Source organism: Martes martes (genome assembly GCF_963455335.1).
Source record: "Martes martes genome assembly, chromosome: 8".
In the NCBI taxonomy this organism is placed as follows: domain Eukaryota; kingdom Metazoa; phylum Chordata; class Mammalia; order Carnivora; family Mustelidae; genus Martes; species Martes martes.
This window is the reverse complement of record NC_137895.1, coordinates 67,503,962-67,518,988: the sequence shown is the minus strand read 5'-3', so window position 1 is coordinate 67,518,988 and position 15,027 is coordinate 67,503,962. Positions and strand designations below refer to the sequence as shown.

General features: G+C 35.9%; 1 protein-coding gene across 1 annotated transcript in view; it reads right to left on the bottom strand.

The window, feature by feature from the left end:
* The window catches only part of ITPR2 (inositol 1,4,5-trisphosphate receptor type 2), a 485,801-nt gene that overhangs the window by 284,531 nt on the left and 186,243 nt on the right, over positions 1 to 15,027 (bottom strand). Inside the window, exons 24-26 of the mRNA XM_080811707.1 lie at positions 13,470 to 13,527; positions 11,431 to 11,596; positions 10,225 to 10,398 (exon numbers count right to left, since the gene is read on the bottom strand). Of these exons, the coding sequence (XP_080667833.1) occupies positions 10,225 to 10,398; positions 11,431 to 11,596; positions 13,470 to 13,527 (398 nt within the window). The remainder of the gene's footprint in view (positions 1 to 10,224; positions 10,399 to 11,430; positions 11,597 to 13,469; positions 13,528 to 15,027) is intronic.

The window sequence follows — 15,027 nt, the reverse complement described above, 5'->3', positions numbered from 1 at the left end:
TGATAAGTTTTTGCTCCCAGTAAAAAAAATAATTTTAAATTCAGAGGCATCAAATAAAGTAGCCAAAAAACGTGTCAACTATGCCCCCCCAAAAAAAGAAAAAAAGAGAAAAAGAAAAAAACCCAAGTGCAAGAAAACTAAACTAATAAAAATAGCCTTAGAACATATAAAGTAAAAATTCATAAAACTACAAGGGAAAATGTATAAACCTACCATTGTAGTAGAAAATGTCAACAAATCTCTCTCTCAGCTATTGATACATCAAGAAAACAAAAATATTAGTAAGTAGATAAGTGATTCAAACACAAGAAGCTTGACTTACTAGCCACATACAAGGAACCTTATACCTGTTCGCATTCTCCTCAAGTCCACATAAAACATTTACAAAATCTGATGCTATGTAAGAAGCCAAAAAGCAAGTCTCAACAAATTTTGGAGAACTGATGGCATCATAACCACATTCTCTTGCCACAAATTAATTAATTAAGACTTCAATAACAAAAAGGGATAAATTTCGTCTAGACATTTGGAAATTTAAGAATTTACTTCCAAGTAATTCTGGGAGAATGATGAAATCATAACGGAAATTTTAAAGTATCCAATATTGAACAATAATATAAAAGGCATTTGTCAAAATTTGTGGAACACAATTCCTTAGAAGGAAATTATACCATTAAATTTTTTAAAAGTCTGAAAAGCATGTCAACATAAAAGATTACAGTAGAATAAATATAATAAAATAAACCCAGAAGCTCACCAAAGCCAAAAATAGATTCATTAAAAAGCATGAATAAAATATGGGCAATGCTGGTAAGATGATACGTGTGTGACATTACACATTTGTCAAAACCCACAGAAGTATACTACACACAGTGAAATCTGAAGGGTCAAAATAAGAAAGTTAACACAAGTAAACAGTATCAAGAATAAGAAAGAGGTCTCAGGGCACCTGGGTGGTGTAGTCGGTTAAGTGTCTGACTCTTGGCTTCGGCTCAGGTCATGATCTCAGTGTGGTGGGATCCAGCCCCAAGCTGGGCTCTGTGCTTAGAGTGGAGTCTGCTTGGGACTCTCTCTCACTCAGCCCCTCACCCACTAAAATACATAATTAAATCTTTAAAAAAGGGGATGGGGGGGTCCTGAAGCTACAGAGAGCAGAAATTTTAAAAGATAATGAAAGAACATGGGCAAATGTATGCCAATAAATTTGAAAACTAAAGCATATGGCTAGAAAAATATACAGCAAACTGACTCAAAATAGAAAGTCTGAATGAATTTATAACCATTAAAAAAATTGTATCAGTAGTTAAAATTTTCCCTCAAAGTAAATCCAAGGCCCAGGCAGATTCACGGATACATTTTATCAAACATTCACAGAATACATATCTAAACATATGCAAAGAAAGGGGAAGATCTTGCAACTCATTTTATTATGAAGTTAGTCTAGCCTTGTTACCAACATGTGACAGGAACAGTATAACAAAGGAAATTTACAGGCCAATCTCACTGACAACATAGATGTAAAAATCCTAAACAAAATATCAGCAAACTGGATCTAGCAATGTAAAAATTATCAACAAGATATATTTATTTTAGAATGCAAGGTTACTATGAATATAAATAGAAGCTCTATTTATGAATCTTGTTATTAACATTAGCAGATTAAAGGAAGGATGGGTGAAATAAATGATGGGGATTAAGGATGAGCACTGGGTGATGTATGGATGTCGAAACTAATATTACACTGTATGTTAACTAACTGGAATTTAAATGAAAACTTTTTAAAAATTAGCAGATTAAGATTAAAGAAAAAGAACATAATCTTGATAGATATGTAAACTGTGTTTAAGTCAATAACCATTCACGGTAAAAATTAGCAAACTAGGAATAGAAGGGGATTTCCACAATTGATAAAGGGTATCTACAAACACAAATGGACAATAAACACTCTACTCAATAGTGAAATATTAAAATCATTCCCTTTAAAATCTGAACCAAGACAAGGAACCATCTGAACCAAGACTACATCTATTTAACATCATACTGGAAATTTTAATCAATACAACCAAGAAGAAAAAAAAAAAGAAATAATAAATGAAAAGATTGTACTCAAGTTTGAATTATAGCATCACCATGACTTGAAGTCAAAATTATTTTTAATTTTAGGAGATAAACATGAATTGGTAAGACCTAGCTAACTTGTCCATATAAGATTTAGCTTAATCTAAAATGGAAGAGGAAGTGAAATGGCCAATAAGCCCTTGAAAATATGCTCGAATTCATGAGCAATCATACAAAACCACAACAGAGAAAATACGTCAATTCACCCAATTATCAAAAACGGAAAAGTGAGAAAGTCAGCCATCATGAGGATATGGGGCTACAGAACTCTCATACAATACTGGAGGGAGTGTCACTCAGTCTTCAGAAAACAAGTAGCCTTATTTGGTAAAAATAAACATTCTAGATTTTTTACACCTAAATGTATATCCTGAATAATCTCTTTTCTTATTTGAGGATAGCTGACACACAAAGTTACATTCATTTCAAGTATACAACAGTGATTCTACTTCTATGGAGAAGTACCATACATCATGGTACCAAGTGTAGCTACCATCTATCACACCACACTATTACATTATCATTGACTATGTTCCCTATACTGTGCTTTTTATTCCTGTGACTTATTCACTCCATAACTGGAGACCCATTTCTCCTATCCCTCTTCATCCAATTTGCCCAATCCTCACTACCTTATCCTTTGGCAACCATTAGTTTGTTCTATTTATAGGTCTGATTCTGCTTTTTGTTTGTTTATTCATTGATTTTTGTTAGTTCCGCATATGAGTGAAATCATATGGTATTCATCTTTCTCAGTCTGACTTAATTCCAGTGGCATGATATCCTCTAGATCCATCCATGCTGTTGCAAATGGCACGATCTCATTCTTTCTTATGGCTGCTTAATATTCCCGTGTGTGTACACATAAACACACTCACACACATGTGCATACACACTACACCTTCCTTATCTATCTATTCATCTATCAATGGACACTTAAGTTGCTTCCACATCATGGCTATTGTAAATAATAGTACAATAAAACTAGGGGAGCATATACCTTTCTGAAGTGTTTTCATTTTCTAAGGGTAAATGGCCACGAGTGTAAGTATTGGATCATATGATATTTTTATTTTTCATTTCTTAAGGAAACTCCATATTGTTTCCCACAGTGGCTCTACCAATTCACATTGTCACCAACAGTACACAAGGGTATCTTTTTCTTCACATCCTAACCAACACTTGTTATTTCCCGCCTTTTTTATTTTTTAGCTAATCTGACACATGTAAGGTGGTATCTCATTGTGGCTTTGATTTGCATTTTCCTGATGATGAGTGATGTTGAACATCTTAATCATGTTAGGTCATCTGTATGTCTTCTTTGGAAAAACGTCTATTTAGGTCCTCTGTCCATTTTATTTATTTATTTATTTAAAGATTTTATTTATTGGACAGACAGAGATCACAAGTAGGCAGAGAGAGAGGAAGGGAAGCAGGCCCCCTGCCAAGCAGAGAGCCCGATGTGGGGCTCGATCCCAGGACCCTGAGATCATGACCTGAGCCGAAGGCAGAGGCTTTAACCCACTGAGCCACCCAGGTGCCCCTCCTCTGTCCATTTTTAACTGGATTATTTAGTTTTTTGGTGTTAAGTTGCATAAGTTCTTTATATATTTTGGATATTAACTGCTTATCAGATATATCATTTGCAAATATCTTCTCCCATTCAGTAGGTCGCCTTTTTGTTTGTTGATGGGTTCCTTTGTTGTGTAAAGGCTTTTTATTTTGATGTAGTCCCAATGGTTTATTTTTGCTTTTGTTTCTCTTGTCTTGGGAGACATACCTAGAAAAAAAAAATGTTGCTACAGTGATGTCAAAGAAATTACTGGGTTTTGGGCGCCTGGGTAGCTCAGTGGGTTAAAGCCTCTGCCTTCAGCTTGGGTCATGATCCCACAGTCCTAGGATCGAGCCCATCGGGCTCTCTGTTACATGGGGAGCCTGCTTCCTCCTCTCTCTGCCTGCCTCTCTGCCTACTTGTGACCTCTGTCTGTCAAATAAATAAATAAAATCTTTAAAAAAATAAAAAAAAGAAATTACTGGGTTTTCCTCCAAGCTTTTTATATATTCAGGTCTCACATTTAAGTCTTTAACCAGAAGAGTCTCTTAAACTTGTTCATCAGATGGCATACAAAAGGTTTTAAAGCAGCATTGCTTTTGGTAGCAAATTTTCTTTAAAAACACTAGCACTGTAAAGAATGAAAATGACCACCAACAGTTAACTAGATAAACATGTGCATAAAGTGTAAGGCACATTCTCCAATATATATTAGAAAAAAATGTATGAGTTGCAGCTACACATCAGCAAGGAAGGAGGGCAAAAATATATCCGAGACACCGCAAGTCAATCAATGTGATACAATACATTAACAAAAGAAAGAACAAGAATCATACGATACTCTCAATAGATGCTAAAAAAGCATTTGACAAAGTACAGCACCCTTTCTTTATCAAAACTCTTCAAAGTGCAGAAATAGAGGGTACATACCTCAATTTCATCAAAGCCATCTCTGAAAAACCCACAGTGAATATCATTCTCAATGGGGAAAAACTGAGATCTTTTACCCTAAAGTCAGGAACACAGCAGGGATGTCCATTATCACCACTGCTATTCAACATAGTACTATAAGTCCTAGCCTTAGCAATCAGACAACAAAAAGAAATTAAAGGCATCCAAATCGGCAAAGAAGAAGTCAAACTATCACTTTTTGCAGATGATATGATACTTTATGTGGAAAACCCAAAAGAATCCACTCCAAAACTGCTAGAACTTGTTCAAGAATGCAGTAAAGTGTCAGGATATAAAATCAATGCACAGAAGTCAGTTGCATTTCTATACACCAACAAGACAGAAGAAAGAGAAATTAAGGAGTCGATCCCATTCACAATTGCACCCAAAACCATAAGATACCTAGGAATAAAACTAACCAAAGAGGCAAAGAATCTGTACTCAGAAAACTATAAAGTACTCATGAAAGAAATTGAGGAAGACACAAAGAAATGGAAAAACATTCCATACTCATGGATTGGAAGAACAAATATTGTGAAAATGTCTATACTACCTAAAGCGATCTACATATTTAATGCAATCCCTATCAAAATACCATCAATTTTTTTCAAAGAGATAGAACAAATAATCCTAAAATTTATATGGAACCAGAAAAGACCACGAATAGCCAGAGGAAGGTTGAAAAAGAAAGCCAAAGTTGGTGGCATCACAATTTCGGACTTCAAGCTCTATTACAAAGCTGTCATCATCAAGACAGTATGGTACTGGCACAAAAACAGACACACAGATCAATGTAACAGAATAGAGAGCCCAGAAATAGACCCTCAACTATGGGTCAACTAATGGTCAACTAATCTCGGTCAACTAATTGGTCTATGGTCAACTAATCTTCGACAAAGCAGGAAAGAATATCCAATGGAAAAAAGACAGTCTCTTCAACAAATGGTGTTGGGAAAATTGGACAGCCACATGCAGAAGAATGAAACTGGACCATTTCCTTACACCACACACAAAAATAGACTCCTAATGGATGAAGGACCTCAATGTGAGAAAGGAATCCATCAAAATCCTTGAGGAGAACATGGGCAGCAACCTCTTTGACCTCAGCCACAGCAACTTCTTCCTAGAAACATCACCAAAGGCAAGGGAAGCAAGGGCAAAAATGAACTACTGGGACTTCATCAAGATCAAAAGCTTTTGCACAGCAAAGGAAATAGTCAACAAAACCAAAGGACAACTGACAGAATGGGAGAAGATATTTGCAAATGACATATCAGATAAAGGGCTATTATCCAAAATCTATAAAGAACTAATCAAACTCAATACCCAAAGAACAAATAATCCAATTGAGAAATGGGCAGAGGACATGAACAGACATTTCTGCAAAGAAGACATCCAGATGGCCAACAGACACATGAAAAAGCACTCAACACCACTCTGTATCAGGGAAATACAAATCAAAACCACAATGAGATACTCACACCAGTCAGAATGGCTAAATTAACCAGTCAGGAAATGACAAATGTTGGTGAGGATGCGGAGAAAGGGGAACCCTCCTATACTGTTGGTGGGAATGTAAGCTGGTGCAGCCACTCTGGAAAACAGCAAGGAGGTTCCTCAAAAAGTTGATAATAGAGCTACCCTATCACCCAGCAACTGCACTACTGGGTATTTACCCTAAAGATACAAATGTAGTGATCCGAAGGGTCACATGCACCTGAATGTTTATAGCAGCAATGTCCACAATAGCCAAACTATGGAAAGAACCTAGATGTCCATCAACAGATGAATGGATAAAGAGGATGTGTGAAAAAAAAAAAAAAAAATATATATATAGGAATACTATGCAGCCATCAAAAGAAATGAAATCTTGCCATTCTCAATGATGTGGATGGAACTAGAGGGTATTATGCTGAGCGAAATAAGCCAATAAGAGAAAGACAATTATCATATGATTTCCCTGATATGAGGAATTTGAGAGGCAGAGGAAGGGTTTATGGGGTAGGAAGGAAAAAATGAAACAAGATGGGATCAGGAGGGAGACAAACCGTAAGAGACTCTTAATCTCACAAAATAAACTGAGGGTTGCTGGGGGAGGGGGCGTATGGAGAGGGTGGTTGGGTTATGGACATTGGGGAGGGTATGTGATATGGTGAGTGCTGTGAAGTGTGTAACTCTGATGATTCACAGACCTGTACCCCCTGGGGTAAATAATACATTATATGTTAATAAAAATTTTTTAAAAATCCAAGACAGACTAAATAAAATATTTTTCATTCTTTTTTCATTTTTTAAAAATACAAATCCGTGTGGCAAAAACTGTTAAGAAAAGCAAGGAAATGAACAGAAACTCACAATAACGGTCTCATCCAGCATACAGGGAGGGATCGCAGGGACTCCCTACTAGTAATATTCTATTTCTTAAGCTATGTGTTCATTTCAATAGAATGTGCTACCTCAAGAGTTACTGAATTTGCCATCACAGAAGTTCTGTTTTGAGAAACATCTCACTCATGTGAGCTATTTAGAGAGAAAATAAGTATGAGACAGGAGTTGGACTTCATATCCCAATGAGTATATTTTAACTCTAAGATCTCGTAACTCCATACCCATCATAGAGCAATATATTGTGCATAAAAACCAATAATAATAACAAACAGGCACTGACTACCGAATTCAGCAGACACTATCAGTTGCTGACCAACAGCTTTTCTTTGTTCTTCCTTGATAGCAGATTTCAGTTTTGTTCTACTATCTAGGCTTTCCCCATGTAATTCAGGGGTAGATATTCTAGAGCTTGAGGGTCATCCTTTACTTTGGCTAAATTAACCTTATAATCCATTGGTTTAGAGGTAAACATATGGCCCTGCTTTGGACAATGAGACATGAGATAGATTCTACTAAGGGATGCCTGGAAAAGGTTTCCTTGTTCCTATACAGGACACTCAGAAATGCGTAAAAAGGCACAGATATTCTTTTTGGCATTGTTGTACATAGATGTAATGTCTAGGATGTTGCTGCCATGATGCACCCATGAAAAGATCAGTCTCAAAATTAAGTCTATTGGTCCATAGTGACCACACTGAGAAAATGAATTAATTAAAGCTGGAGCCTTACTTCTTGACTTGTTGGTAAATAACATATTACCTTGTTGCTTACATTTTCCAACTGAAGTTGTATTAACTGACATGCCATGTGCTCAATTTGCTCATCTGATCTAGTATTCTCATGATCTAAGTACCATTATTATGTCTGCTGAATGAATATTTTTAAAAAGATGGGGGGAGTAAAATAATTTACCCAAAGTCACACATACACTTAGTGGCATCTTCTAAGGAATCTGATGTCAAAACACATGCTCTTAATGCCCTATCCATTCAACGCCATCGTCCTTGGCGTTGAAGGACTAAGAAGAAAATCCTGAGAGATGTGAGCGTTCCATCATCCAGCCACGTGCTTTTCAGGTGTGAGTGAGTGGTGGTAGAGCCGCAGTGTTGGCAGCAGCCAAAGCAGCTTCTAGACCTCTGAATTGTACCTATGACTGTTTGACCTTGAAGTCAACAGTCCGGTGGCAGCCTCCAAACTGTACTCCTCCAGACTTTCCAAAAGTTAATTCCTTGTATTAAATCACTTCCTGGTTCAAGTACCTACAATCATTACCATTTTCTGAATGGATAAATCCTGTATACAACAAAGAGTAAAGAAATGCCAGCTTCATTGACTTATATTCATCTCAAGGATTTAGAAAAATGAACTTATAACCCACGTGGAACGCAGTTTTGTTTTGAAGGTAGCCACAATCAGACAACTTATTCATCTTCTTTCTTTAATCAGTACAAATTGTTTATTAAACCGCTCCGGGGATACCATGGATATACACGGATAGAGGCTCTTTCTTCACTTCGTTCAGAGATTAGGAATTTAAACTACAGACGAGGGACTAAATTCCTTCATGGAACATCTCACCTGTACTCTTACATGACTTTTTTGCAAACTTTTACAAAGAATATTTTCCTATGGTTTAGAGTCGTTCTTTATTTTTTAAAATGCAATGTTCTAAAAGGGGAAGCAATATTGTGTTTATTCTCCAGAAGATGAGCACAGCATGTAGCTGCAAAAGAGGTATTCCAGCTTTGTAAAGGCATAACACATCTCTTAACATCTTTAAATATTATATCAGAAATTGCCTTCATACATTAAAGAGCCTGGAACTTATCCTCAGAAAGACCTGGGTTAAAATCTCAGTTGGGTCACACAGAACTACTTGTTAGGGACAAAATCCTTGGGTTTTCTGAGTTTCAGTTGATTCATCCTTAGAAATGTGATCTTTCTAACTCTCTCCAAAGTTTGTCGTAACATTTAAAAAGAGATACCGTGTATGAAAATGTCTGCTACAAGATGACGTGTAGCAAGGACTACCTAAATGTTAAATGTCCTCTTATTTCTTAAATATGCTGTAGAAGAACTCTTTATCAACAACAACAAAAGAGCTGGTCATGAAACAAATTTATATGGAGTAGGAATTCTACATTCTAATAACTTATATTATAAAATCACAGAAAAAAAGTTACTAAAAGATTAAGCTAAAATTTTTATGCAGATTAGTGGTAAGTAGTCCTGAGACAAGGAAGAAGTAGTAACCCACCAGATGAACTTCCCTTTGGTACTTTTCCACATTTTGAGGACTGAAATTATCTCCTACTCTGTCTTTACTTTTCACTACACAATATTTTGGGTATTCTAACAAACAGAAAAGCTGGGGTAGGTAAACCTCTCTGAATAGTCTACATTCCTGCAGATTAAAAAACAACTAAATAAAACATGAGACAGGAATTTAAGAAACAATATCTTATCAATTAGTATGCTGGCATGGGCTTGCCAAGTATTACCACAAAAACATGGCTTTAAAAACTTTAAATGGTTATTTAGTATTTAGTGAAATGTGAAAACAACAACTAATTAACCCACCAAAAATTAATACCTATTCACCAGAAGACTTAGGATCACCATCTTACCACTCTTTTTTTTTTTTTTTTTAAGATTTTATTTTATTTGACAGAGAGAGAGAGAGAGATCACAAGTAGGCAGAGAGGCAGGCAGAAAGAGGAGGAAGCAGGCTCCCTGCTGAGCAGAGAGCCCAATGCGGGGCTTGATCCCAGGACCCTGGGATCATGACCCGAGCCGAAGGCAGAGGCTTTAACCCACTGAGCCACCCAGGCGCCCCCCATCTTACCACTCTTTAGAGTAAATACAGACCTTTGGTATTTTCATGCTGGCATTAAAGCATACTGCCCCATCTAACTATTTTTACGTATTATATAAGGGTAAGCAGTAAAGAAAGAAATGATTTACAGATTGGCAATAAACAGTCACATTGAATGATGACAATAAAAATTCACCTCTTTATAGTTCTATGCTTAAGACCTACAAGACCTACAAGAATTAACCAAAATAAAGGCTTATGGAGTTAATTCATTTGGCAAATGAAAATTATATGCTCCATTACTCAGACCAAAATTTTTCTTTGTGAATAATTTTGGCTATGGGGCCTGTGATTAGAAGATATTGTTTGGATTACTTCAAAATATATCTTGAAAACAAACCTCAATTGGTTCTTCACCACCTTTTACTTGACTTTCACCCATTTCTCCATTCTCATAGCTGCTGCTCTTCTCAACCCATAACTCAGATTTTTCCACCGTTAGTCGAAGCTGGTCTAGATCTGCCTTGATTTGCTTGTAGTTATCTACATCTTGATTGGATACCAGCAATTGCACCTGGAAACAGAAAAATTTGAACCCTCAGTTTACTTATGGAAATTCCTTAATTCCTATTTTACTGATGTTAAAAAATCCCAAGTCTTTTAACAAATGTGTTTCAGTTGAAGTTTAATATTTCTAGAATATTTATGGATAGTTTAGATGTATATTGACCATGAAAACTTACCTCGAAATACCTGTGAACACAATCTAATATAGTCATATGTTATAAGGAATTATATATTTTTAAAAAGTGAACTCTATCAAAGTGCTAAAGAGTAGTTCAAAAGAAAAGATACCTTAACTCTAATTTCACTGCTAAAGTTAATTTTTCCCAAGACTATCTGAAAAGAGGTAGAAATACAGAAATAAGTGGAAGAAAATTCTGATATGGTCTAAACTTCATGTTATAAACTTTTATTGTAATTTTTATGTATTACATGATGTATATAAATTATGCATAATTATATCTATTTGTATAATTACACTTACAATTATTTCATATTTTAATATATTCTTATAAAACGTCCTTAATGAAGATCAATGCTTTATTAAATACCATAAATATAGTGAAACACACATGTAAGCTGTTAGGTATTATTCACCAATAGTCTCAAGATTGATGTCATTCGGATGACAAAGAAAAAGATTAGATCCAAAACAGTTACTTTCTTTGGTATTTACACATTTTCAATCACCAAATATATATTTCTGCACTACTTCTTGTCCCATCCAAATTTATCAGTAAAATCTGGTGTTGAAATAATAGAAGGGACAACAAAATTCTTAGTATGGTAAGTGCCTTCCTAAATCTTTGTGCCTGTCATTTATGTTAAAGATATTAACCAAAAATCATTTGTGGGGAACTCTTTCTAAAATAGATCATGTCTTGGCTTAAGACAAAGCCACATCTGTCTTTAAAAATAGAAAATGTCTCTAGGAGAAGACACACAGTCTCATGAACCCTGCAACTGTGAAGTCAGGTGGAATGTTATAAACAATATATTCCGAGCATCTGCTGTGGCTCCAGTGAGGGCTCCCCAGTCTTACCTGTTTAAACGCCTGTAAGACTTCCGCTCTCTGGCTGAAGTGCTTGAACAGTAGCTGTAGGGCTCCTGAGAGCAAAGGAGGGTAGTCATGCATGATCAGATGAATGAGGACACGTAAAAAGGTCCTGCCTCCTTCATCATCAAGTTGAACTGGATTTTTTTCCTTTCTATAAAACCAAAAATCATTCTAAAATAACTTATATTTACCAAGAAATTACTCCTATGTGGTTAAAATTGCATATCCATTCTCAGTTATATCATTCTCCCCCTCAAAGATGAAATGTAAAAAGGAAGATCATTTTACCTTTTTTCCCCTGATAAAAAAACAATCTGAGGGTTTTGAAAGGGCGGGGGGTGGGAGGTTGGGGGAGCCAGGTGGTGGGTATTAAGGAGGGCACGTATTGCATGGAGCACTGGGTGTGGTGCAAAAACAATAAATTCTGTTATGCTGAAAAGAAATTCACACACAAAAGAAAGAAAAAAGAAAACTTGGGTTTGTCCATGAAAGCAGGGATGACCAACCGTCCCCATCTGCCCAAGGCTGAGGGCAATCCCAGGCAGAGGATTGCCAGGGATTTTCAGGGCTTTGCTCTGGGAAATTATCAGGTGAAGCAGGATGAGTCCCTCACCTCAACATAGACAAAAATAATTTTGCATCAAAAACGGATCCAAAAAAATCTCAACTCTGGTATTGAAAAGAAATACTAAGATGGATGTACAGAAACAACTAACTTTCTCCAGAGCCCTAGAGACCTCTCCCCAACAGGTGATGAGCGGCAAGAGAGGACAAGGGCGTGCGCACGTGCACACACATCCATGTGCACACAATCACCACCAGAGCCCCTCTCTGTGCTTGGTATATTCAGATCCTAGGCAAGACTGCACAGGATAAGAGATCCTTTTTTTTTTTTTTTTAATAAACATATAATGTATTTTTATCCCCAGGGTTTTTTTTTTTTTTAAGTTTAGTAAGCTTTTATCTTCTTCTTATGTCCAATTAGCCAACATATGATACATCATTAGTTTGTTATGCAGTGTTCAATGACTCATTAGATGCCTATAACACCCAGCGCCCATCACAACATGTGCCCTCCTTAATACCTGCCACTCAGTTACCCCATCTCTCCACCCACCTCCCTTCTGTAACCCTCAGTTTGTCTTAAGGTGAAAAATCATGCACTGATTTATTGTCTCTTCCTGGGAATAATGAAATACTTAAATAGGAAAACACAACAAGAACACCAACAAAAACTGTCAAAACAATATAAAAACAAAGCTAAACCAAATGTTCACTAGAGTTAAAAAAAAAAATCCTTTTGGGTTGCCTTCTTCATTCTTGTTTGTCTTTCTAACCCAAGAAAATGCAACAAAGGGCTTGGTGTGAAATTGTTTAGGTTCTCATGGCAAATGTGTAATAGAAATGAAGGCAAGAAACAATAATTTGTAGCTTAGACACCTTGGGGCTTTTTTTACTTTTCCTTTTTACTGCTATTAGTTTCATTTCTGAAAAAGAAAGAAACAACTTAAAAACAATAAATGTCAGAGTTTCTGAAAACAAAGGAAGGTAGTCACACCAGAGGTATTTTGTTTCCTTTAATCATGGATATTTCCAACTGGCAGAAAATAGCTTTATTTCTCACAAATGAAGTTAATGATAACATTGAAAGAAGTCACTTTCTTGCCTCAAATTTCTCAGATGCAGGAAAGCAATGTTTTGCAAGACACAGTGCTATTTATACCAAGGGACTTAAAGGGCATCCGTGTACTGTCATTATTTGAGGAAAGAAAAGCAAAGAATTCAGGGAAAAGTTCAATACGCTGATCTCATCTCTCTCGTCTTTTCCCCCTGACCTACCTAAAGAAAAGCTATGCTTTCTCTTCTACAGTAAATTAGCAACTTCATTTCTGGCAGAAGTTATGTTGGCAACAATAAAGGATCTAAAATTAAATAAATATAGGGAGGTAAACAATAACAAAATATCAATAGAATTCTAAGCAAAACCTTAGCCACAAGGTAAAGATACAAAAGTGTTACTATACCTTCCAGCAAACATAGTTTCTGCCTGGGCTGCAATTTCATCTATATCAGGAACAATAGCTGTAAAGACAAATGGCAAATTCCATTCTTTATCTTATCCTATTTAGGAGTCACAGTATTCATATCAATATTAGCATACCCAAAATATTTGTCTTAATTTCTTTATGCCACCAAATGTCAATTAACAGTTTAAAAAGTCACAATTCTAAGTACACTTAGAGATCAACATTTTAAAAGAAGTTTACATTTCAAACCTATATTGCTAATCGAAGATATATTTAGAAGGACCATTCAAAAAGTTGTTTCACCTCTCTAGATGTATCTATATGCATCAACTCCACACATGCACACATACATGTAAATATATATTATTTAATGAGGTGATGATATGGAAGGGTGTTTTTTAAACATGCTTTTTAAAGAATCAAAATATAGCAATAATGAACCTTATTACTATATGGTACTTCCAAACAACATGATCCTTTTACCCACACTTTCTTCTAAAATTCCATCCCTTCTTCTTATGGGACATTAATTTTTTTATGTGAACCAATCATGATTCCTCATCCATCCTCACCACTAATATTTTGAGGATATCTTACTCAAAATGTTTAAATAAGTACATTATTTATTTATCCCTAAAGCATAAAAAGAAAACAGAGCAAGATTTAAAAAAAAAAAAAAAAAAAGAGGAAAAAGAAAAAGCTCTCTTTTCCAGATTCAACCAATGAAAGAGATCAGGTAAATCAGAGAGAACTGGTTTTCTGAGGGTTCCCCCCCCCATACTTTACTGACACTTAGAGCTTCTATTTCCAGAAGTCTGGCTTCTGAGAGTCAATAATTTTTATGATACTGTCAATGCAACCGCCAAAAAGATTTTCTGGTTCTGCCATATCATTCCTGGAAATAGCCCTTTAGGGTTCTATACTTCTGGGAAGCATAAAAACAACACGGTTGCAAAGATACCAGAAGCGCCCTGTCCCTTAGGAAAGCTTAACTCCGTCTACAGAGGCAAGCTGCCTTTCCAATCCTACTAATGAGACAGAGAGCAGGACATGGGTCTCCCATCCATTGTGACTACACCCTTACAATCACTGAATCATTCCTGTCAAAATGATTGATGGGTGAAAAAGAGGAGGATACCTGATATTTTCATGGTGGTTGTGATTAGAAGAAAATTTCGTATCTGTGTACAAATCCTCTCCTCAGAAAAAGAATTCTGTGACCTGGCTAAATCTTTAATACGACATAGTTTCTAGCCTGCTGTTACTGGCCTGATCCACCCAGAAAAATCTAAATTTAATATTTCTTAGGTTTCATAGGACACTTTCTACAGCCACAAAATTTTCACAACAATTTTTATGCTCTTTCTTCACTATGCTCCTATACACAGAGATAAACTGGCTTCATTCTCACATTTTTTAAATGTGAAAAATTGACATAGAGTACCAGTTCATAACCATGCAAAGTAAACACGCACACACACACAAAAATACCCCCATTTAGACCTTTGGGGCGTAACATGTCTTTATTCTTCAGTTGGGCAACAGCTTCCTACAA